At 43.2% G+C, this 26,142-nt stretch overlaps 1 protein-coding gene across 1 annotated transcript in view; it reads left to right on the top strand.

Annotated features, from left to right (window-relative positions):
* The window catches only part of MCFD2 (multiple coagulation factor deficiency 2), a 49,112-nt gene extending 30,675 nt beyond the window's left edge, over positions 1-18,437 (top strand). Inside the window, exon 4 of the mRNA XM_029593371.1 lies at positions 18,279-18,437. Within this exon, the coding sequence (XP_029449231.1) occupies positions 18,279-18,410 (132 nt within the window). The 3' untranslated portion in view covers positions 18,411-18,437. The remainder of the gene's footprint in view (positions 1-18,278) is intronic.
* The last annotated feature ends 7,705 nt before the right edge of the window (positions 18,438-26,142 follow it).

The raw sequence follows: 26,142 nt of genomic DNA, 5'->3' as shown, positions 1-26,142 counted from the left end.
CAAGGGGACAACAGCCGAGTAATTGGAAAATGTATAATTCTCATGTTCCTAGAACGCAACAAATTTTCTATATACTCTATTTCCTTATGCATTGTAATACTATCTCGTATAAATACATTTTCAGAATTCTGAATTAACTGGATCTTATTTGTTAGAGACTGAATATCTTTCTCATGTTTTTCTACCATTTTCACTTGATCATCAATTAACTTCCTATTAGTATTAATAGCAGTCAACAATGATTCATTCATTTTTATAATATTATTATCTAACTTCATTATCATTCTGCCAAGATCAGCCATAGTAACATTATCAGATACTACCGTCGAACAGATATTACTTTCTAAATGAGCTGGAGGTATTGGTTGCACAACAGAATAAAGGCAACTTCCATTCTCAGCCCGAGGAGATGCCATTTGCGTTTCAACATCTGCACCTCCCTGGGCTGCCCCTACCAGTTCATTTGATATTACAGGAAATGTAAAAACCGTTGGCTGTGGTGGGGTTAAATGTCCTGCGCCAGGACTAAGGGAGATTAAGGACATACCTCCCAAACTGTCCTCTTTTGGCGTTTCCAACACGTCACTGCCCTTCACGACGTGTTGATCCATGGGGCCTATACAATGTTGCTGCAGCGGGGAGGAGGTAATGATGATCTTTGCCTTCCGTTTCTTGCCCATTGAAGATGATACACAAAAGTTCTAGCCGGCTCCCGGTCTAAGCCGGTTCTTAGGCTTAGGCGACGCGCCGGCGGCAGCGGGGCGCCGCCTTACCGCTGATTTTATGGTCGGCAGTATTCCTCAGCTGACGTCACCCAGCTGAGGTCCCGGGTCACCTGGTCAGGGCTCCTCCACGGATTGGCCAGTTTGGAAACACAGGGAGAGCAGGCAATATCTCCCTGTTTCAGTTCTTTTCTCTCGGCGCTTTACCGGCAGACACACAGGGTAAGCGAACCCCTCCTCCCTTCTCTTCGCTCCCCGTGCTACTTTTTTTTTTTTTTTTTTTGAGGGCATAAATAAACATGTGGATAAAGATGATCCAGCTGATAGAGTGCATCTGAATTTCCAGAAAACATTTGACAAAGACCCTCACTAAGGGGGTTATTTTCAAATGCGTATCGCGTGCGATAAGCCTCTATTGCATGTGAAAAGGGCATTTGATAGAATGCAAATTAGGGGGAAGGGAGGAGTCGGGGAGGGGTGGAGTCGGTGGTGTCTTTGCTGCCGGCAATAATGTTACTAACATTATCGTCGGCAGTAGCACACCGAATAGCACCACCTTTCACGGTGGTGCTATTCGGTGCGAAAGCCCGCAGCCGGCACTCTGCCATGGTGCGAAGGCTGCAGGCTTTCGCAGGGCCCCCCCCCCCCCCCTGTTTTCGCTGGATTCATCATTATGTGAGGAATGATGAATCCAGGCCTAAGAGGCTTAGGAGAAAGGTGAATTTTTTTTTTTTTTTTTTTTGTAAATATTTTTTATTGCTAAGTTTGTACAACTTGGTTACATACAACAGTGTTGTTCAAGGAAGGCGGTCCAACAGGACCGTCTCAGTCTTGTAACTACGACTGCATTTGGAAACATTTTTTGACAGGGGAAAACCTGTAACTAGTGATAGCAAGGAACATTAAGAACAATGATGATAATTCAATAATAATAAGGAACAGTGATGATAATATCAATGATATCCATAATAACAACAAAGGACCTCTACATGTCCCTTCTCCGGCAAGATGCCCAGCTTCCCAACGGCCGCCCAGGCTAACCAGTAACTCTGCTGTACATTGGTATCAGATGAAATGCAAAAAAACCTCATAAGTTAGAGCAGAGGGATAAATCAGTCACTATTAGCCACTGTTGCAGTATTTTCTATGTGGATTGATGTTGATACTTTTTATTTTTGTTTACCTAACTATTATCAGAGATCTGGGAGGGGAACGAGGGATCACACCTTGATGGAGGCATGAGGCATCTCAACCCCTTGTCTCCCTGCCATACTCCGCGCCCCCCCCAGGGACATCGGAAATGGTTGCGGACAAAACCTGTTGAACATCTCAGCAGCTAGACCTGCCCCCACTGCCTAGTGAACCCTTGTGAGCTAAAACAGTTCATTCTCAACAGCCACTTAGGCGGTGACCATGGCTGACAAACATCCATTGGAAATTCAGGGTTTAGAATTGGCATAGATATGGCGGAATCTATTTGGCGAAATTATAATAGCTGCTTCTCCTCCTGAGGAAGTGAGTTTACATAGGATTCCCATATCGCCTGTGTCCATTTCTGAAATGTAACTGACCTCTGTTTCGCAGTTAAGTATTCCATATAGACAGGCCGATACAGTAAAGCGCGGCCATGGTTACCCTGTTTCTAACCCGCTTTCTACCCACAATTTGGCCGCGTAAGTCTAACCTGCAATTCACTATCCAGAGAGGTAGTAATAGCATTGGCAAGGTCAATGAAAAGGTTCCAGACAGTAGGGGACATAGGAAAAGGTTCTTGGACATGTTGGTAAAACTCTTTAAAAATAGCGGAGTGATCTAATGGGCTTCTGCGGGTAGTTACCTTGTGGACATAGAAAAGGCCACCAGGATCAGTTCCTGTGGCGTAGATTCGCATACCAAAAACATTTCCCCAGGTTTGGAGGAATTTTGAGGGTGCTAGGAGGGTGAAGTTTACCTTATTACAAGTATTGCGTTCACAGTTTGACATGCTCGGTATGAGTGTTATGGAGGCCCATTGGGCCCATTTATGATTCCACGTGGTAAAGGCAATGCAATCCCAAAAGGCACAATAAGAATCTGCCTTACTTTCAGCACAGTGAGAAGTAGGAGAGCCAGTGTATGGCCATCTTTTGGGGCATACATACTTGTGGTTTTGCATATAGGTATGGTGCCAAGCCAAATCGTTGCCACATCTGTAGGACACATCCCAAGATGCGGGTAGGGTACATACTTCAAAAATAAGGGATACCTGCTTGTCAGTAGGGAGCAAAAGGGCAGATGCCATAAGTAGACCCTGAGGAGTTTCTCCTTTATGGACTTGTATCCATTGTTGGACGGGCTTTTCAGTGGGGTCAAAACAAGTGATTGTATTCCCAGCCGTGCTTACACTGTATCGTGTGGCGTTATGTGCAATACGTAATAATCCTCCACATTCGTATTGGGACTTGTACAATAGGGTGGAAGTTTTGGTTATGCCATCTATCGTTATGGTGATGCATGCTGCACAATCAGTCAGTGCTGTATATAGGCAATAGGGACAGGCCAACCCAAATGGACCACATATAGGAACAGCAAAACATTATCATGGGTTACAGAATACGAATGCCAAACTGAAAATATAGGAACAGGCTAAGGGAGGTAAAAATGATGAACAGAACCAACGTTACACACATCCAGGAATCAAAAGAGAGAAACAGAGGTTGGTGGAACATTTCAGCATTTTAAATGTTTGTCTTTGTCTCAGTTCAAATCGTCAGAAGGGGGCAATTGTTCTTCAGGGTCTGCGTCAGGTTCGAGGTCGGTAAGTTGTGGCTGCGGGCGGATGTCTCTCAGGTGGGTCCACACCATGTCTTGTCCTAGCTTGACAGCTGTCAGGGTAGTAGCAGAAACCGAGAACAGTCCTACGTACATGGGATCTTTCCAACTCTTATGAGTGTAATTCTTTCGCCACACTAGGTCCCCCACTTTTACTGATGGAAGACGATTGGGATCGTTTCGTCGATCATCTGGGGTTCCTGCAAAAGAATGGATGTAGATCAGAGCAGCACACAGATTTTTCCAATATGCGGGGAGAATGTCCATCATAGCCGTACTAGGAGTTACCAAAGGCATAAACCTACCTGTCTGTAGTTGAAATGGTGATAGTCGTAATTCGGACAAAGGTGCATTTTGCAAATATAACAATGCCCATGGTAGACAGTCTAACCATGAACCCTCAGTTTGTTCCATTAGTAACCGCAGTTGTGTCTTCAATAGACCATTGTACCGTTCCACAAGACTGTTGCTCTGAGGTCTGTAAATAGTCACTCTACGATGGTGGCATCCCAGTAATTGTGTGATGGTGTCCACCAACTTGTTGGCAAAATGGGTGCCATTGTCAGTGACTATGCAGTGTGGAAACCCATGTCGTGGTATGATTTCTTGACACAACGCTTTTGCCATCGCATCGCTACTCTCTCTTCTTCAGGGAAAAGCCTCTATCCAGTGTGAGTACCTGTCGACACAAACCAAAAGGAAACGACGGCGTAGCTCTCTGCTTCCCATGTCCGTAAAATTGCAGTGCCATTCTATACCTGGACCCTGTGGTCGGGGGATGTGTTCAGGATTAATAAGGGGTCCTCTTTGTGGAATGTTACCCGTACAAATATGACACATTTGCACGGTCTCGTGACATATGGTACAAATTTTCGGATTCCACCATGCAGACAATAGTTCTTGCATGAGCTGTGTGGCTGGCCTATGAGCTGGCAAATGTAAACTGGAGGCAATGTGTCTGATGGCTGCTAAGGGTAAACAAGGCTTTCCAAATGGATGGGTATACAGGAAACAGTCTTCACTGGGGTGGCTGATAGGTGTGGCCCCAGCATGTATCCATTCGTCAATTTCAGCACCAGTTACTTCTTGTTGGAATTGATAGGCAGTTTGCAGGGGAGAGGGGACATCTTCTGGATACCACAAGGGTGTTTCCTCGTCTTCCCGAAGTGGACCATGAGGGTGTGTAGCTTGTGCTTCGGCTCTCGCTCTAGAACGTGTAGTTACCATGATGAGATAAGGGTTGGGCATACTGTCTTGCTGATGCTGTTTGAGGCCTTGGAGTTCCATGTCAACTAGGTAATTACCCAACGCTTCCCATGACAATGATGGCTTCTGGTGACCTTTGAACCATGTAATCACGACATGTTCACCCCTATCACCAAATTCTTCAAGAGACGTAAACAGTTTCTGCCATATCTGTATACTATTGAGAGAGGTGCCCGTACTTGTAGTCATCACTCTCTTCTTCCATTTGTGACGGTGTTGGTGTACTGAAGAAAAAGCGTAGTGCGAGTCCGTGTGAATAGTGACAGGGACCAATGGATAACGGTGTTCCAGCAGGTGGTCCAAGACCCATGTAACTGCAATTCGTTCTCCTTCTTGCACACTCGTGTCTGAGGGGAGTGAAAACACGTATTTTTCCAAAACCGTATCTGAGGTAGGAGTTGAAGAGCAGCAAAACCTGTAGACGTCAGGAGGGTTCCTCCAGCATCAGTAAACCAATATTCTCCAATTTCCAAGGGAGTGGCAAGTAAAGGAAGGTCGTCTGATTCGGGAAGCTGCCAGGCACAAGTGTGAGGCGAAGTGTCGAAAGGATCCGTGGCTGATAATATTTTGTCCAAAGAAGTAGCCGCGCGGGCACTGTCTTGCCCCATGGCTGTAACGTAGTAGCAGAGAAGGTGAGAATAGCTTTGTACTTTCCAGTACGAGAGGCAGTTAAAGACATTTGGGAAGGTGTGAGAAGAAAGCTAACATCATGTCGAGTGTGAAGAATCACCATGGCATATGGGATATAGAGGTTCAGTTTTTCTCGTGCTGCAGCGCAGGCGACCACTCCTTTTTCGCAAGAAGTCATGCCTAATTCAACTGGGGAAAATGTACCAGAAAGGAAGATAGCTTCCATTTGGTCTTGTGTACCAACAGCAGACCAAGTATGTTGTCCAGCTATGACCCAAAGGTGCAATGACTGGGTATGTTGGTAAGACAATAGGGTATTGGCTTGCATAGCCTCGGTAATGAGGGCTTTCAGACGGGATGTGTCTCGAGCAGTGAAATGTACAGGCTGTGAGCCTTTCGCTTGTTTTTGTAGATAAGCGTACAGGAAAAGAGCCTTTTGACTAAAGGCAGGAATCCAGAGATGACAAAAATTAAGTAAGCCTAGTATAGCTCGAGTCTGGGTAACCGTGAGGGGTGGAACAGGGAGGGACACCAGGGATCGTACTAGGTCGTCATTAATAGAGCGCACTCCACTTCCCAGGTGAACACCTAGAAAGGGAACAGAAGTCTGGGCCAACAGGAATTTACGGCGATTAACCTTATATCCTAGGTGATATAGGGTAGACAAGAGCTGAACTGAAAGTTGGATACAGAGGGCTTCATCTGTGGCCGTAAGGAGCAGGTCGTCAACATATTGGCAGAGGCTAGCATTCTCAGATAATGTGGCCTCAAACAGTTCTAGACCTTTTCGTAGCTGGGTACTAAAAATAGTTGGGCTGTCTTGGAAGCCCTGTGGGAGACGCGTCCACTGAAAACTGCATGGTCCAAACTGGAAGGATGTCAACGGGTGACAAGAGGGGTCAAGGGGAATACAGAAGAAAGCATTGGAGAGATCAATACATGTCTTAAATTGGTGAATCGGTGTGCTATGTAGGAGTGTCACTGGGTTAGGGACATTGGGATAAATAGGTATAGTAAGATCATTCAATACCCGTAAGTCTTGAACCAGTCTCCATCTCCCATTCTTTTTCTTTACTGGGAACAAAGGTGTATTATAGGGTGAATCACTGGGTTCCAGCACTCCTGCTGCAAGCAAACTCTGAATCTCTACTTCTATAGAGGGAAGGGCTTCGGAGGGTAGTGGATATTGAATCTGTTGGGGGACCTACGTTGTCGTCCTTAAGGCGAATACAATGAGGATGTGCCGAATGGGAAAATTCAAACTCATTCTCACCATCCATGGACCATAGGTCTTTGGGAACTGAAGTCAGTGCAGAATCGCGTTGATCTGTGAAATGATCCAAAACCGCCATAATCAGAGGTAGGGGAGGGAGAATGGGAAAAATTCAACTGCACTCGAAATTTAGAGAGGAGATCTCGACCCAGGAGGTTCACAGGACAATTAAGGGCATATACAAAATGACCATCATGTTGTTCATCTCCACATTGGAGGGAACATACTTGAGTACATCTTAATAGGGTGGAGGTACCTGAAAGACCGGTAACGGGCTGAGATGCAGAGGATAGAGCAACAGAAGGTGGTAGGCAACGAAGAACAGAAGTAGAGGCTTCCGGGTCTACCAGGAAGCGCACGGGGTGTTTGCCGTTCAGTATTAGTTCGAGGGTAGGCGTGTGTGAATCAGCAGGGATAGTTATTGGTGTGACGAGATGTCGCAGTTCGGCATCATCGGGGAGGGTATTGATGCTTTGGTCCTGTCCATGTACGAGGGTTGAACATCGGGTATGGAGATTGTCCCCTAGGGCTTGGGTATGAGGGGCCTCTCATAGGATTCTGACTGTTCTGTCTAAGAGGATTTGAAGAAGGGACTGAGAAGTGGCAATCCTGAGCATAATGACCAAATTGGCCACATTGTTGTCCTGGCCCTCTTCTTTGAGGTTGGGCCAGTCAGGGGCGTAATCCTGGTGTTCCCAATCACGGGGTCTTGTGTCATGATTCCAGGTCTGTAATGGGCGACGCAACGATGACCGTCCCCTAGTTCTGCGGAAGGAATCATGAGGAGCCGAGGTTTGGAAGAAACGGGAGTCTTCAGTGGAAGTATTTGGCTTGGGGGTTTCGTGATTTTTAATTATAAGTGCACTAGCCTTGGTCTCCGTCTTGATTAGATCCTCTTGCGACTTGTCTCTGGCATCCAGGAATTTCTGAATATGATGTAGAATATTGCTATGCATGAGACCCCATGTCATATTCTGTAAGCCTACGACGTTACCCAAGGCTTGGTGAACCTTATCGGGTAAGGTTTGAACAAACATGTGACAAAACATAGGCAAGGAATTGGTATCACAGTAGGATCCTCCCACTTCCTGAATAAACATCTCCTGGAAATTATGCAAATAGGCGTCAAATGGCGTAAATTTGGGGTCCCATCGGGCGGAGGTCAGTTTGGAAAAATCTCGTTGTGGAAATAAATGGAGAAGGGCGTCCCACGTGGCAGAACGATGTAAGTTAAAAGAATCTCCGTTGTGGTCCTGTGTCAACAGTACGGAAGAACACTGGGCTGCAGTCCAAACAGCAGATTGATCTAATCCAGGGGTTTGTGCAAAGAGGGCCTTGATGTCCCCAACCGCAAGCTGCATACCCATGGTGAGGATTTCAAATTTATGAATCCAGGCAGTGGCGCCACGGGAAATAGAAGGAAGGCTAGAAAGGATAGCTTGCAGGTCCGTGAAGGACCAAGGTAAATATGACTGAATGGGAGTACCTCTGTGCTGCGCCCTAGTTAGAATAGGGAGAACAACAGCAGGGGTTGAGAGAGCGGGGTCTATGGAGTTTGCTATCATGGCTTCCGCAACAGTGGGGTACTGGCCTTCATATTTCTCCCACACTTTCAATCCTTTGTCCATGTAAGCTTGAATTTTTGCGGACTAGGAGGGATTCGGGTTACCTCTAATCGCGTTACGAGCGGTGTTCATATCAGCAGTGATAAGAGATCCAGCTCGTGGGTAAAGTCTCATTTGGGGACTTACGGCTTCTGTCCAGCCAGCCAAATTATCTATCCAGGGAAAAACATACTGGTACGAGTGTTCTTGACGCGCTACGAAGTCGCCAGGGGTTAATGCTGGCAGAGACGGGGAAGAAGTAGTGGCAGGACTTTTAACTGAGGTAACAGCGGCAAACGCCGAAGGACTGTTGTAAATTGGTCCTCTCGGAGTCATATGATCAGTTATTTGTTGTCGTAAAGCCGAAACAGTCTGACTTTGTGCTACAGAAGATTGCAACGGAGACGAAGTAGATGGGTCTTCAAACGCTAGCTGCCCCAAAAGGTCATCAGAAAGAACGGAAGCGGGGCTGCGAGGAGCAGGGGCGACGGTGTTATGATCGAGAGAAGCTGCAGGGGGAACGGGGGGAACCAGAGTACAATATAAGGTACCATGGACAGAAATGAGGCCTCCTTCATCCTCTTGAGAGTGGAATCGAGGAGATGGGGGTGGGCGCTGTGACAGTAGGAGTACTAGCAATGGGCGCGGGCTGTGACGCAGATGGGGATGGCTGTGGGATTCGGTCTGGGACCAAGGGGGTGTAGCCAATGGCAGTCATGGGGGCGGGACATTTGAGGGGTGTGGCTTGGACAGGGGCTTTGGCAACGGCGGGAAATGCCATTTGCTGAAGGCGTGCCTGTACGTCAGCGTACGGGTGTGGATTGGACGACGTATCATAAGGGGGTGGAGCACCAAGAGGCGTACCGCCAGTATCATCGACAGTCGTAGGGGAATGGGGCGTGGTAACAGGATCCGGAAGAGGAGCCGGGAGCGCGCAGGCTCCGCCATCTTCATCTTTCGGCAAGGGAGAACTTGCATTTTCAATAAATGATTTAACTAAAACAAACCAACTATACACTTGACGATGTTCTTTCAGCTTATCGGGGTCAGAGGCATACTTATTAATAAATTCTTTCAAACGGGACAACAAAACAGTGTCGAACGAGCCATGCACAGGCCAGGTGAGGAAGGCGTCCTTCGCTGCCCACGTGACCCATTTTAAAGTGTCAAGTCCTAATCAACTTTTCGTTCGGACGAAGGAACGTAACCAAGTTGCTTAAAATACTAACATATCATCTGCAAAAGCAGCTACTTTAAAACAAGCCTGTTTTTTATATGTAAAGCCACAAATCTCTTGCGCTTCAGCCAGTTTCCGCAACAAGGGGTCCAATGACAGTATATATAATATGGGGGACAGCGGACATCCCTGACGTACCCCTCTCTGGATAATTAAGGCATCCGAAAGGGAGTCATTAGCCAAAATGTGGGACTTTGGACTCTGATACAAAGCGGCTATAGCTGTTATTATAGCTCCCGAGAAGCCATATTTAACCAAGACTGAGTACATATAGGCCCAAGATACACGATCAAAGGCCTTTCCTGAGTCAAAGCCTACTACCATAGAGGGCCACCCCTGAAATCATGACGTTTCAATCGCTGAAAGTAATCGGATGTCAGGGCCCCAGCATTTCCTTTTTTTTTTTTTTTTTTTTAATTTGTCATTATTTTACATATTAATACAAAGAAAACTTTGCACAGAATTACAAGAGATACAATGATATTGTTCCTTAACAACATATTTCTTTTCTTCAAGTAAATAATAAGTGAACATAAACATATCCAAGATCTCTCTTACGTAGGAAAATTGAGAGGAAAAGAAAAAAAGGAGAACATTAGAACTTCATGTTAACTAAAGGCTGATATTACATCAGGTATATTAATTTATGAATCCTCGATGGGATGCAGGTTATTGCGCCCGAGCCTCTAGGAAGGCCTGTAGTTGTTCCGGACTGAAGAATATATACGTATTTCCTGAAAGTTTTACAATGCACTTACAGGGGGTACCGCAGAACATAGGTACCCCCTAATGCTAAAACTTCAGGACGCATAGCTATGAATTTCTTCCTACGCTGTTGCATGGATTTTGTTAAGTCTGGGGAAAAATACGAACCTGGCCTCCCAAAAATAATACATTCAGATTTTTAAAATAATTCTTCATAATTAATCCAACATCATTTTCAGAGAAGAAAGTTACAAATAAAGAGGACCTCTCTATTTTTTTCAACCTCAGAAGTTTCTAGGAAATTGGACAGATTAGCCATATCTATCCCTAAACCAGGTGATATTGGAGTGCTTCTTTGTTTTAAGAAGAATATTTTTTTAACAGAGGGAACTTTATCAGGAGGTATTTTTTAGAATCTCCACAACAAACTTTTTAAAAGTCTGAAAAGGCAACTCTCCCTTTACCTTAGGGAAATTAAGGAGTCTCAGAATTAAGTGTCTCATATAGTTTTCTACTGACTCGGGTCTTTTCAGTGACGAAAGTCTTTCATTCACGGAAACCACACTTAAATCTTGTAACTTTTTAACTTCTTCAGTTACCTTCAATATAGTATTAGCTTGATTCTCTTGGAAAGATTCCAACTTGTCCATTCTTTTCGACACCGCCTCCAGTTTGTAGGCCTGCTCATAGAGTTTCACCGCATTTCCTGCTATGAAGTCCCATAGGGCATCGAGTGTAACTATCGCCAGTTTTATTCTCTACGGGGTAAACAAGCCAGCCCTTGGCCCCGATGTTACTACTCTAAGGCCTTCTCACTCCACCACTCTCTCTGGTGCCTCAGCTGGGGCTTGGGTTGCTCCTCCCTCTGAACCGGTGCCGGGAATGCCTCCCATCTGAGCATGCTCGAAGGACTCACCCCGTCAGTGTCTCAACAACAGCGACAGGCAGTAGAGAAGCTTACAGTGGAGTTCTTGGATCCAGAGGCGTCAAGGATAGTTCCCCGGGTGAGTATGGGGTTCCTTTCCCTTCCTCACCAATGGGGCTAGACGTCCTCATTCCTGACATCTGGGTCGCATACTGCGATATTAAACGTTGCCCCTCAGTATTCTCCGGGATGGGAGGATATACCCGGATTTTCCCTTTTTGTGTGGCATTTAGTCAAAAACTACAGGATAAAATGTCTGAAGAGGCACAGAAAAACGGAGCAGATCAATATGCAACCTCTCCGGCAGCCATCTTGATTCCTCTCCAGGCTCCAGCATTTCTGCCTTTGACAAACCTGCTTGATAGGGAGATATTAAAGAAGGACAATCACTCCCAGGCGTAGGGCCAAGATTTGTGCAAAAAGTTTTAAATATTGGTATAACAATGAAATCTGTCTGTACGAGGCAGCCAGAGATGGGTCTTTCCCAGGCTTGGGTAGGACGGTAATGTATGCCTTGTTAAAAGCCGGGGGAAATCCTCCAGTCTTACAAGCAGTGTTAGACTGACAGGGGTCCTGAAATCTGGGAACATAAAATTTTATAGTATTCAGCGGAAAATCCGTCTGGCCCCGATGCTTTAATGTTCTTACTAGTTCTGATGACACCCTGTAGTTCCCTTTCCGTGATAGGCTTGTTGAGGAACTCAAGCTGAGCATCCAAGACTTGAGGCAACTTTAAGTCCCGAAAGAAAAGATCTTCATCTATGCTATCTCCCAGTCTCTCTTCCTTATACAGAGATTTGTAGAACAACTGTAAGATCTCACAGATTTCCGGGGTGGTGGTAACATGTGTCTCCCCTTCAGCTTTCAGCCCACTTATATATGTTTTTCGCCTTTTTTATAGCTTCAAGGCGCACTAGAAGTTTTCCTGATTTATTGCCATATCGAAAAAAGACATGTTCTGATGCCCTCATCAATTTTTGAGCCCTCAAAATGAATTATGTGCATTCAAGGAGTGAAGGCATGCCCAGTATGCATCTTTAGATGTGGCTGATGGGGATTCTGAGAAAAGGTTTTTGGCTTGCCGCAGTTGCAGATCTAACTGAACCATGGTTTTATTTAGCTGTTTATTCCGGGCGATATTGTATGCCATTATTTCACCCCTAAGGACCGCCTTGCTCGTTTCCCAGAATAGGGAGGGATTACCACTGTTTTGCTGGTTGGTACTCGCATAGTCCTCCCATTTTTCATGTAAGAACTGCTGAAATTTCTTATCTGCGCTTAAATGGCTCGGGAATTTCCACTGCTTATGGGTAGTCCGTTCTGAAGAAAACCAAATATCCATCCAGACCGGGGCATGATCTGCTATCGCTATTGAACCCATATCCGCCCTCTCCACCCTTGGAAATAGCCGTTCATCTAGAAGAACGTAATTAATTCTGGACATCGTACCATGAGCTCGGGAGACGTGTGTATTCTCGAACTTCTGGGTGCAACAAGCGCCAGATGTCATGAAGTTTTAGGTGTTTACACAGAATAGTTACTCCCGTTTCTACCCGAGCTGTGATTTGTCCAGAGTAGCATCATGTACACAATTTAGATCTCCCATGAGAATCAGATCTCCGTGTGAGTGCAACAATAGCATATTTCTTTAGCTATGTGAAAGTTTTTATCATGTACATTAGGGGCATGTACATTACATAAATACTTTCCCTGGCCAAGCTTCCTGGGAGTATGATGCATCTGCCCTCTGCATCTTTTATTTCCGTAGATACCGTTAAAGGAGTATTTTTGTGGTCTAATACTGCCACCCCCTCCTTTCTTTCCTTTAGCGGGATTAAAGTAGCAAACTGCTGCCCAATCCCTGCACAGCTCAGCGCTCTCTGTAGCATCCAGATGTCTCTTGGATGCTCGCGATGTTAACCTGCAGTCTCTGTAGATGTTGAAATTTTTTTTTTTTTAATTTTATTTGGGGGGATCCCCGTCAATATTCTATGAAATGTATCTGTACTTCACCCCATCCTCTTATCGGTGGGCTGTAAAGAGTAACAGTAGGCAGTATAGGAAAGAGTAGAGGCCAGATTCCCAGCTGATCTCGCCTCCCTTCAAACCCACCCCATAGTGGTTTGCAAGTTGCCGCCATGTTAAATAAAGATGTGGGCACAGTTAATAACTTATACACAGAACCTTTAGTTTTAACACAAGTCCGATGTCCCTGCCCCCCCCCCCCCCCCCCCAAAAAAAAAAAAAAATCCCATGCAGAACCTGAAAGACTCATAAGTCCTTCCTGGAGATCGTGTTTGATGTGACCGGGCCACCCAGCCCCCCTCTTCCAACCTTTTTTATCCAGAACCTTTCACAAGGTTATTTGGTACTTTGTCAGTCATTTATTTAAATCTTCCAGAAATTTAGTTGCTGTAGCTGGGGAATCATATGTGAGCCATTTTCCATCATAATTAATTCTCAGTTTCGCTGGGAATTGTAAGGAGAAACGGATGTTCTTCTCCACCAGGGAACTACACACCGGGACATATGCTCTTCGCAGCGCAGCTACCTTAGCCGAGTAATCTGGGGCCAATCTAACTGGCACATCTTGGAATTTCAAATTCTCTTGTTTCCTAGCTGCTTGTGATGAAAGTTTAGGATTTTTGCTATTTCTATCCTAGGATGCATTTGTCCCTGTACCCGTGCACCCAGCCGATGCACTCTCTCTATCTCTAGAACTCTTTTTAGGTTTTCCAGGCCCAAGCTATCTGGCAGCCATGTTAATAGAGATTGCCTGAGTGCTGCCTCCTCCACAGACTCTGGAATGCCCAGGAATCTAATATTGGACCGTCTGGCACGGTTTTCCAGGTCATCTATTTTCTCCGATTGGTCTTCAACAGCCTTTTCTAGGTGAGTGACTGTCGCAGTTAAAGTCCCTACTTCATCTTTGAGAGTGGAGGTTCTCCCCTCCACTTGATCCAATCGGGGGGCATAATCAGAAATAGTTGCCTGCAGGGAGCAGAATTGCGCTGAAATACCTGATAATTTACTGTCCAGGGCCTCTAATACAGCTTTTATTTCGTCGGTGGTCAGGTGCTTACGAGGGCTGGAAATTGGGCTGTCTCCGTTGTGACTGTCAGACGCTGGCACTGCCATTTTCCTTTCCGGCCCGCGCGATTTTTTTGTCTTCCTTCCACGCTAACTTCGCCGGCATCACTGAGGGGTTTTTGTGCATAAAACTTGTAATAGACACATGCGGTGCGTCTTTCAGCTATTTCGGAGGTTCCTTCGTTAGTTCGCTTTTTTTTCGGCAAAATGGAGCTGCGCAGCCCGTAGCCCGGTCAGAGACGTCTGACCACGCTCCCCACATCACGTGATCTCTCCACTGTTTTTTAATATATTTTATAAGTGACCTGGAAATAGGAACAACAAATGAGGTGATCAAATTTACAGATGTCACAACTATTCAAAGTTGTTAAATCACAAGAGCATTGTTGGAATTACAAGAGGACCTTGCAAAACTGGGAGACTGGGCATGTAAATGGCAAATGAGATTTAATGTGGACAAGTGCAAAGTGATGCACTTATGGAAGAGTAACCCAAATTATAGTTACACAATGTGAGGTTTCACATTAGAAGTTACCATTCAGGAAAAGGATCTAGACATCATTGATGTTGAAATCTGCTCATTATGTAGCAGCAGACAAGAAAACAAATAGAACGCTAGGAATTATCAGGAAAGGAATGAAGAATAAAACAGAGAATATCATAATGCCTCTATATCGCTCCATGGTGTGACCTCATCTTGAATATTGTGTTCAGTTCCTGTCACCACATCTCAGGAAAAATATAGCAGAATTAGAAAAGGTGAGAGAAGGGCAATCAAGATGATAAAGGGGATGGAACAATTCCCCTATGAGGAAAGACTAAAGAGGTTAAGACTCTTCAGCCTGGAGGGGAGATATGAATGAGGTCTATAAAATGAGTGGCGTAGAACAAGTAACATTAATCGGTTATTTACTCTTTCAAAGAGTACAAAGACCAGGGGACACAAAATGGAGTTAGTAGGTGATATATTTAAAACTAATAAGAGAAAATATTTTTTTTTATTCAGTGCATAATTGAGCTCTGGAATTTGTTTCCAGAAGATGTGGTGAAAGCTGTTAGTGAGGCTGCATTTAAAAAAAAAATTTTTGGACAAGTTCCTGGAGGAAAATATTCAAAACCTATTGTTAAGGTACACTTGGGAAACCCACTGCTTATCCCTGGGCATTAGCAGCATGGAATCTGCTACCCCCTGGGATCCTGCCAGGCACTTGTGACCTGGATTGGCCACTGTTGGAAACAGGACACTGGGCTTGGTGGATCTTTGGTTGGCCCAGTATGGCAAGTTTTATGTTCCTTTATGATGTAAAAGCGAGATGTTTGTGGCCTAGCATTCGGCCAAATGTTTGACTTTTTTTCTTTACAATCTTTAAATGTTATATGCCTTTTTAATTTTTCTGGGCTTATTTTTGTTTGCTTTAATGAGTTATATTGTGGTTTTTATTTTTGTTCACTTTGAATGACCATATGACCAGGAAAGTTGTATATAAATATAATAATCAAAGTGGCCTAATGGAGTCACATGTTTCAGGAACCAAAATTAACCAAACAAAAAGTATTTAACAACTGGGTAAGGAACCGAATGGAACCAAAAAAAGAAAACCTAAATCTCTTCACGCAAATTCACTGCAACAAACAAAACTGTAGTTCCTCACCCAGTGCATAGAAGTAGTCTGTAAATATCTGGTACTGGGTCATTGCATTTCATTTCCATAAAGTTAGAGGTTTGGGTCTGTGAAAAATGTTTCAGGATTTGTAAGAGTTAAGGTAAGCCCTAGTAGAGTTCTCCCCTGCATTCCTTTCATCTCTCTAGCTGCATGCAGCACAGTTAAGCACGCCAGAACACTGTTCATTCCCAGTTTCTCCCTTTATAATTGATTCACCAGTGTCTTTCTGGCTGTTAGGCTGCTCAGGATTCATCGAGCCCTGCAAATTCCTTCACTCCAGCTCCTGGTACGTCTCAAACCTTGGCTCAGCAGCCGCCACACATTCCCAATACCTGCTCCTCGCTGACCATCCTGCTCTGGGTTCGTGCTTGCTTTTTCCTGTGCTTGCGTTCTTGGCGGCTTATCTAAAGCTGATTACAATTCTTAAAACAGGCACAGAAACGAAAGGAAATTGATACTTCTGATTTTAAGATGCCATGAATTTAAACAAACCAGCTTGAACGTAGTCATCTAATGTCAGATGTGACTCTGGATTATCCATTTCAGCCTGGTAACGAGAGAGTTTAAAACATTGCTGCTATTCCATCAAGACATTTGTAGCATGTATTTCTCCAAAGCAGGTCTGAGTGGCCGAAACATGGACCTGATGAGGATCTACTGTTTTGTGTTTAACTTCTCAATTTAGCTTTGGAGAATCTGACATTGGAACATTTATATATAAGCCGGTCTGAAGATTATATTTTAAGTCCATAGCATTTTGAACCACAACTATCAGGTTTCTTTAGTATTTTTAGTCATCCAGATAAGTATTGTTTGCCTTCAGATGTAAAATGTGTTAATGGGAAACTCTGAAATATACATCTAGTCTTTAGCACTAAATTAAAAGAAACCCAAAATGTGGATGATAGGGCGAAGCTCTTTAAAAAGCTAACAATTGTTTTGAGATCTGAGCTTTTGGGACCAGAGGTCATATCTTGTGCCATCATGAAAATGGTATAATTTTATGCTTATTTATTTATTTATTTTATTTATTTATTTAAAATTTTTATATACCGACATTCATCCAGGATATCATATCGGTTCACATTGTAACGCAAAAACAGACGCACGGCATGGCGCTTTACATTGAACAGTAAAAAACATGATAACAAGGCATTAACGAGAGGGGGGAACAATAATATGGGAAGTTTTGCAATAAAATTATATACTTATGCTTGAGCACTTTGGGCCTGATTATGCTTGAGCACTTTGGGCCTGATTATGCTTGAGCACTTTGGGCCTGATTTTAAAAAGCATTTACCCGAGTAGAACTGGGTTTTACTCTAGTAAATGCACTTTACTCGAATAAGTGGGCTTTTGAAAATTGCTACACTAGTAGTTATATTTACACACGTAACTCCTTTTGAAAATTACCTCTTTAGTGAATTTCTCAAATTGGAATACTTCAATTAATTGGTATTTTAAATACTTGTTAAATTTGAGTGGTTAAAGCAAAAAACAAACAATTTGGGAAATAAGGTTGGTTATCGGGAGATCAACAATTATGAAATAGAGACAGATGTTTAACACCAGAGTCTGATCCTCTCATAAATATATGAACATTTTTCAGTTTTATTAAGGAGAGCATTAAGGTTTCAACAATGTTGCTCATTATTTTTTTGCTTGCAATGTAGATCCTTTGGTGATTCATCTGATTATTTCAACATATTCCCAAACCAGTCCTTCAGGCACATCTAGCCACTCTGGTTTTCTGGATCTCCAGCCTGTTTTTTCCTATACTGGAGACCAGGTATAAATGCAGATACATTTCTTTGTACCTTTATTGTGGATATTTGGGAAACCAGAGTGGCTAGGGAGTCCCTTGACGACTGGTTTGGGAATCACTGGTCTGTAGCTATAACTATTTGTTACGATATGCTATGAGTTCTTCCATTAGAACTGGGTAATCCTTTACTTATGCCTCCCAGTATGCAAGCACCTCTAGTGGATAGTTTTAGGTAATTTTTTTTTTTTCTGTTTCCATGATATCTTATCCAACATTTTCCTTCTCTTCAGGAGAAGTCCCTTCTGTACGTTGATTATTATAGTCGAGTTAACACCAAACCACATGAGTTTTTGCTCCATTTTTTTCACCTCCAAATTATTTCTAAGCTTTGTTTATATACAATAATAATGTAATACTTTATTTTTACAATTTCTTCTGTTTTCGGTAACTTCACATTTTCAGTGGGCACAAAACCCCATTCCACAACTGTGGCATTGTAAAATTAAGATTTGCTGTGTAGTGAAAAGCATACTCCTTTTATAATTGCTATTTCTCATTCCCTTTTTTTTTTTTTTTTTTGTTATAGGAAGGCGGTGAGAATTCGGAAGCAATGAAAGAAGACGTCATTGTTGCTTTAGTAAATGAAGTTTTACGAGATGACGATAAGAATAATGATGGATTTATTGACTATGCTGAGTTTGCAAAATCACTAGAATAAAACTACTTGGGAATTTTTCTAATTTTATATGACTGACTCACTACAATGTGGTTGACTGCTTTTGAATAAGATTTGTGTTGTCCAGCTTTTGTATTCTAATCGTTGTTGAAGATGTCAAGAGATACATCTGAAGTGCTTTGTTTTCATTCAAAATACATGTGCGTTTTTTAATCAGACTCTTCCATATGGGGAGACATGTTGCAGGACCTCCCAGCTTTGGGGATTCAGTGGATTGTGCGTGGCACTGTTTGTTTTTTGTGAAAAAGTTTGCACCCAAAAAAAACCCTTTCTTTGCAAAGAGTCTTTTACTTTTTTTGCCATAGAGTGTACTGGGAAAATATTTGAAACAGATGACACCATGCACTCCCTTTATTGTAGCTCTTTTTTTTTTTTAAACTGTAAAAACGGGCAGATTTAACGTGTTTTTTTTTTTTTGTATTTTAGGCCAGATTTTAAAAGGCCTGAGTGTGTAAATCCCAGGGTTTACGTATGCTGTGTGAATTTTCAAAGGGGCCCAGTACACGCACAATGCCAGGCCTCTTCAAAGGGGCGGGTCGAAGGCCAGCTGGGACAGCGGTGGCTGCTGGCGCATGTAAATTACCGTATTTTTCGCTCCATAAGACGCACCTGACCATAAGACGAACCTAGGATTCGGAGCGGGAAAATTTAAAAAAAAAAAAAAAAACAGTGTGCTAAACCGGCTCTGTTCCCAGGCATCTGTGTGTCTTATGGAGCAAATTAGGGGAGGGCAAAAGATATTTTTTTTGTCCCCACTTCATTTTCGGGTCTGGGGAGGGCCATTTCTGTCCACTCCCCAGATCAGAAAACTTTTATCGTTCTCTTTGTTGGAAAAAAAACCCCAAAAAACCCCTCATCCCAACCCTTTACATTTAATTAACTACAACCCCCCCCCCCCCCCCAAGACTTGCCAAAAGTCCCTGGTGGTCCAGCGGGGGTCCGGGAGCGATCTCCTGCACTTGGGCCGTCGGCTGCCAGTATTCAAAATGGCGCCGATGGCCTTTGCCCTTACTATGTCACAGGGGCTACTGGTGCCATTGGTCAGCCCTTGTCACACATGGCCCATTGCTCCTACCATGTGACAGGGGCCAACCAATGGCACCGGTAGCCCCGTGACATAATAAGGGCAAAGGCTATCGGCGCCATTTTGAATACTGGCAGCCGACGGCCCAAGTGCAGGAGCGCCTTCCTCGGAGCGATCTCCAAGTGCAGAAGATCGCTCAGAGGCAGGCGCAGAAGGTAACATAAAGGCCGGGGGGGGGGGGGGTTAGGATAGGGCTAGAGGGCAGGAAGGTTAGGGGAAGGGGTAGGAAGGTTAGATTAGGGGGTTGGAAAGTTCCCTCCCGAAATTTTAGCTGCCTGGGATGGAATGGGGGAAGGCCGCAGGCATCAGTGCGCACAAGTTGCACTAATGTGCACCCCCTTGCGTGCGCTGACCCCCGATTTTATAACATGCGCGCACTAGTGTGCGCATGTTATAAAATCAGGCGTCCATGTGTGTGCACCGGGTAGCTTGCGCACATGGATGCCCGCACGTACCTTTTAAAATCTACCCCATAGTGAATTATTTGTAGATTATGACCCCTTTTTTTGATCTGACCAAAGAATACATTGAAGATGATGTATACATGAGCTTTTGATCTCACATAAGTTCCTTTTTTCAGATTGAGTACATGCTGGCAAATATCTGTGAATATTTTTGTTGTCTTGTTTTATTTGTAATCCACTTAGAATGATTAGTATCCAAATAGGCGCACTATAGGAATTTAAAAAGAAACTAAAATAAATGTTCTAAAGATGTAGTACCGTACTCGGTGAAGTACAGGCACACTGTAGCACCAGTTCCTGGATGCTGCCTCTTTTGGCACATGCTGTGCTTAAGCAGTATTATTGTAGCAGTATTCCCTCAATGTATTGTTACTTTGTCCATGATTCTTATATTTAGGAGTGGCTTAAATCTCATGGAGAAATCGAAAATGAAGAGAATGTAAGGTGACAGGACCCACTTGAAATGTTCTTGTATTCTCTCTCTTTGTTGCGCACATTTGCTTATAAATTTGAATCAGTTTTCAGCCCCCCACAGATAGCTATTTTTAAGGTCGTCGTAGCGAACATTGAACATCTCAGGAGTTTTCAAAGCATGCAGAAAAGATTTTGACACTAAAGCTGCGTTGCCATTTTCTAAGGTAGGGCTTTTTATTAAAAGAATAAAAAAAAATTCAAATACAATTTAAAAAAAAATAAATTGTAAGGTAGTTTTCAGCCTTGGAATTTTTAAAGACCTGGCAGTCCAGTATTAAAATATTCTAAAACATAGGGACTGTGTTTAATTTGGGGAGCAAAATATTTTTATACTGAAAAATGTTGGTTGGGAAAGTGTTAGTAGTGTGTGCTTGTATGAAGCTGAATCTTAATTTTGCTGCAGCACAATTATTTACCCCCTTTGATGGCACTTTTCCTCAGCTGTTTTCTTGACCTTTTACAGTAGCAAAAATTCAGCATTGTATTTATGGAGAAATGTAAATGTAACCCAAAGTATTCTTCAGGGATCACTGTGCAGCAGGCACTAAAGCAACATTTTTTTTTTTCAATCCCTTTAAGTAGGTTTGGACAACAAAATTTGATTTCTTTATACTCCGTTTCCATTACATAGAGGATTTTTATATGACTGAACTATAAAGGGAGTATAATGGCACCTCCAAATTTTGGACTTTGCTACTGGCTATGAGTTCAGTCTTCCACTTAATGTGAATATTTTTCTGCCTCTCTTGTTTAAACATAACTTGCCACGTTTTTTGTTTTTGCTTTTTCTCTAAAGACAAGCAGGATGGAAGTCGTCCTCATGTGGGTGAGGCTGGAGCGGGAGGTTGACATCAAAGCTTCTAGAGGCTGTTGAGAATGCCCGTCTGGGCATGTGCAGCCTGATTTACATCACCGTGTGTTAGGGATGCGCAGAAGAAAAAAAAATTGCTCCAGTTTGTTCGTTTGGGCCATTGGGACCCAGATATGTTTCATTAGTTTCAAAACAAAAACAAGATGTTTGTTTCATTAGTGTATTCGTTTAACATTAAAAGCAAATGGGGGAAGCAATGTTGTCTATTCTAGGCTCCAGACTAGTGATTTTCTTATCACTTCTAATGCTAAAGAAATCATGAGGAGGAGGAGGAAAGAACTGCAAGGTACATAGACCGTGGCAAAGTGGCACCAAAACTGGCATTAATAGCTTAAGATTCCGCAAAAGGGTGAAGGAGTGCCAGCTTTGGCAGGAGTTCTCCAAAGCACCGTGAGAGGAGCAAAGAAGCAAGCAAGAGTGCCATGAACACTTGATGGCATCACAAGAGGTAAAGTGGCACCAAAAGTGGCATTACCACTGCTTAATACACCATGAAGTTGGGAACGAAGCAGAAAACGTGGCATGGCAAATCCCAAGGTACTGATAAACGGACCAAGAATCAATTAAAAAAAAAAAAAAGTGGTATCAAGATTTCAAAAGTACATGACAGATGCACAGCAGTCCGTCTCCCCCCCCCCCCCCCCCCCGACTGGCAAGAACACCTCAAGGTGTAAGAGCTGGAGAATGCTAGGAAGGTACAGTGGCATAAAGACGTTAAGAACCCCAAAGTGTAAAATCTGTGCATGGCAGCAAGGCCGAGTGGCACAAGGATCCCAAGGTGGAGGATGAGGGGCATAGCATTAAGGCAGAATGACATGGGAGATGCCAGTCGTTCCGTTTAAGCATATAGACAACAGGATTTAGGGATGCCTCTCCCTGTCAAAGTAGGGCTGCACTTGTCTGAGCCACCAGTCCAGTAGGATATGCTTGTGTCATGGAGTAAGCCGTGCATGTTATAGGTACCCAACGGCGCAGTTCAGTGGAACTGCAAATGGGCCACAAAATCGGTTATGGTTCGTGGAGTGGTGCAATGGATAGCCAGGACAAGAATAAGAGATTGCAAGAAGGAAAATACCCTAGAGGAAGCATGGTATTAAAAGCCCGTGGAGTGTTTCAGTAAGTTTGCAAAGCAATGTATGACGTGGGCAAGTACAGTAGGGAAAGGGGGATTTGTCAAGAACCTTGAACACAGCTGGAGCAGTTGAGGAAGCACTCTAAGGTACCAAGACCAGCTTGGCATGGTAGCGGCAGCAGTAGTGCTGGTATATCTTAAGAACTGGAAGGGTAGGAGCAGAGCAATGCAGTGAGCAGGATATCCGTAACATCCCCAAAGGCATTTGCCAGTTCTTGCACAGTGCAGTGGAATGAGTGTGCATTGTAATATGGCAAGAATGACTTGGAGCAGCAGCAGTGGTGTTGGTTAAGACTTTTTAAGAACTGGAATGGTAGGAGCAGAGCAGCACAGCAAGAAGTGTAGTTGTAATACCCTCAACGCTCTGGTGGTGTCAATTTCCTTTAGCATTTGGAAAATACCTCTGCAGGCAGCAAATGTAGCCGCCTTAGGGACACAAAAATAGAAGGTATATCATCGCCAAATCCCCAAAATGGAACACTAATGATAAATAACAAAAAGGGAATCAATTATATTCAACAACTTTATTACAAGCATTCAAAAATTTCTGAAGAGGTTTATCAACTTATTCTTTAAAGGTTATACCAGTATGAAGTATGTAAAATTAAAACCTTTACCCATCACACATGCCTTTAAAAACGTGTCACATGCATCTCAAACATACAACCTACATACAAGTAAGATAATCCCCTATAATACTTTTACAGCAATAAGTATTTACAAGATCTTTTTTTACCTTTTTATACATACATTTGTATTTTATAAATTATATAAATTCACATAAAATACAAAAACATCTACTTTCGTAAACCAAAACCGTGGCCCCCGTTTCACTAAAAACAGCTTCTTCAGGAGACTTGTAAGAAACAAAATTACAGAAACTATTTAACAAAAATACATCCACATTGTAATGATACTGGCATATCCAAGACACAATTAGTATTTTAAAAGTGTGTCCGCTGTTGAACATACTCTGAACGAGCATTCTGATTCTTAGAACAGATTGCTTCCTGCTGGCAAGCACACCCTTTCTAAGCTGCTAGCAAATTGCATCTGCATCTGTTAAGACAACCCTGAATCTGGTGAGGCTTATCGAGACTCCGTGTCAGATCCATGGCAGTAGTGGTAGCCCATCTATGGAAGAAATTTGGATGGCTGTGAAGTGGAGTTTTCTCCATATATTCACATCACACTATTGTTTGGACAGGAACTCCCAACGTGACAGTAGTTTTGGCTAGTCTGTGCTTAGGCGTCTCTCTGAGGTGTAGAATCCAGCTCCATCTCTCCAGAGTCTGTTATTTTGGTTCTAGGCTGCCCCTGGAAAAAATAATAAAACGACCTGTTGCGACCAAAAAGAGTTTTTACCTATTGGCGCTGTTCCTTGGTTATGGGAGGCAATCCATAGTTAGGGCTTCCCCATGTGTGAGGACTTCCATCCTGCTTGTCTTCCATGAAAGCAAAGTTGCTTACCTTTTACAGGTGTTTTCTAAGGGCAGCAGGCGATAAGTCCTCCTAAAACCCAACTTGGTCTCCAAGTTCTCAGATATTATATGGGCTGAAAGGGCCCTGCGAGAATGTGATGTGGATTAGGCTGTCACCCCCATCCTGCTGTCTTTGGAGAACACCTGCTAAAGGTAAGCAACTTTGCTTAACTTTAATTGCCTGCACATCAAGGCCTATCTGCTAGACCTTCCAGCTGCTGAACCAAAGGCCCCAAGGTAAAAGCAATGGTCAGACTCTCCATGTGCCATTACCAGTTTCTTTCTTCTACTGTGTCCTTCAGTTCCCTGTCCTAATATAAAACAAAAAAATCTCAAAACTTCACCTGAGCCCGACCAGTGCACAGTAGCTACAGCTCTAGTGACCCAGAGCGCTGTTACGTCACTGCAGAGCCACTTTTCTCCTAAATCATACATCAGAGAGAGCCGGGTTCCTTATGTAGATTCCACTGCCAGAAATGTGCCGCCAGGTCGTCTACTCCAAAAGGGCAGCATGAATGTTTTGGAAATGTTACAATCCCATTTGGATGAAAGATGGTATATGAATCCAAATGATTATTATAGTTGTGCAAAATTGATCCTTCTATATAAACTTACCAACTCCCTTTTTATAGGAAATGTGGTTTTTGAAATCTATAGCTAGAGGTGCTCATGTAATAAGCACTTAGCAGAGGCCACGGTTTAAACTGCAGTTGGGCCCAAACTTTACTGCTGATGCAGCAAGGAGTTTTGTACGCACAAATTGTGCCCTCTCATGCAAGTCCCATGCTAATGAGGGTGGCATTAGCTATAACTCTTCCCCCTTAAGTGTGCTTGCTAACCTTATGTTTTCTTAGTGCTAGAAACATAACTCCTAGTGGAGTTGTGTTTCTAGGGCTAAGGTTTAGTCTATGGGCAGAAGCTGGAGTTCTGGTGCCAGCCCCTGTAGCCAGGATTTATGTGTAGGAAACATGCTTTATGCAAAAAATGGTTACTGTACTGAAAGTACTGTTGTGTGCATAAATCCCATTTTACAAGCTTTATATGCAAAAGTCTGTTTTCTGTGCATAAAACACTTTTATAAGTGTTTTGTTTTTTGTGTGTATATTCTGCTGAAGTTGAAATGTGTGCTTTAACCTATACAAAAGGCTGAGGGCACATTTTAATTTAGTTTGTGTGCTTTTTTAACATCCCATATATATATATGAATTCTAATAAGTTTGCTTATACAAAATATAGGTCTAAAAGCACCAGAGGCCACTTTTGCATTGTGACACTAAGCACCTCATTCACCATTAGGCCAGTTCTAAGACAGCACAAACCTCCAAATTGGCCATTCAGAGTGATTGAGCTTTTTTCTGGGCGAGTAAAACCCCTCTGAATCCACCCAGCTGGATTCAGGCTGTCAGGATGTTCTCCCATTGCACGCTTGTGGCTGGAGGGTAGAAGTACTGTAAATGAATAGGCGTGTGTGTGTTATTCTGTGCAAAATGTCTTTGCTATTTTATATTCCCTGCATTCTTTTCTCTCCTGGTAGAAGTTTTCTGAGATGAACAGTGGTTCTATTGGAGCTGTGTTTCTAGAAATACAGCTTTTATAGTATTTTTTTCTTTAGGGGAAAAGTTTTTTAACGTAAAGGAGATGCTTTTTATTGCTGGGAAGATTGGATTAGTTGGGTTTTTATCTCCTGTCATCTACTGTGCGCCTGTGCTTTTGAATTCCCAGGATACTCTGGCAGCAGCTCTTGAATGTAACAGGTGAGATTAATTACATTATTAAAGCTTGATTCTTGTATTTTGGGGAATTGCTCTGTCCTTGAAAACTATGATGCACTGGTGAAGATTCTGTCCTGGGCCTCAGATGACTTTCTTGAAAATATTAAGGAAATCTGATGTGAGCAACGCAGAGGGCTACTTTTTTTTCATTTCCTTTTTTTTCAAAACAAGCACTTGCAGCACAAGCACCAAACTAAGTATACTTTCATGCTTATCCTATCAAGGAACAGAATACCCAGCAAATGCTGTGAAACGCAAAGATGTATTTTGTGTAGGAGGATACTCTTACAAAAGACAGAGCCACTGTATTTGTAAGGTAACTTTGTTTACTGTGTTGTGCAATCAGAGCAACTGAACGTTCTTGTTATGCTAGCTATTGTGATAGATTTGTACAATTGACTATACTAGACAACCTGTACCTGTAATAAAGATGAGA

This window comes from Rhinatrema bivittatum, chromosome 3, assembly GCF_901001135.1.
Source record: "Rhinatrema bivittatum chromosome 3, aRhiBiv1.1, whole genome shotgun sequence".
Taxonomy (NCBI): domain Eukaryota; kingdom Metazoa; phylum Chordata; class Amphibia; order Gymnophiona; family Rhinatrematidae; genus Rhinatrema; species Rhinatrema bivittatum.
Note: the sequence above shows the minus strand (reverse complement) of the source record. Positions and strands in the feature narration are given on the sequence as shown.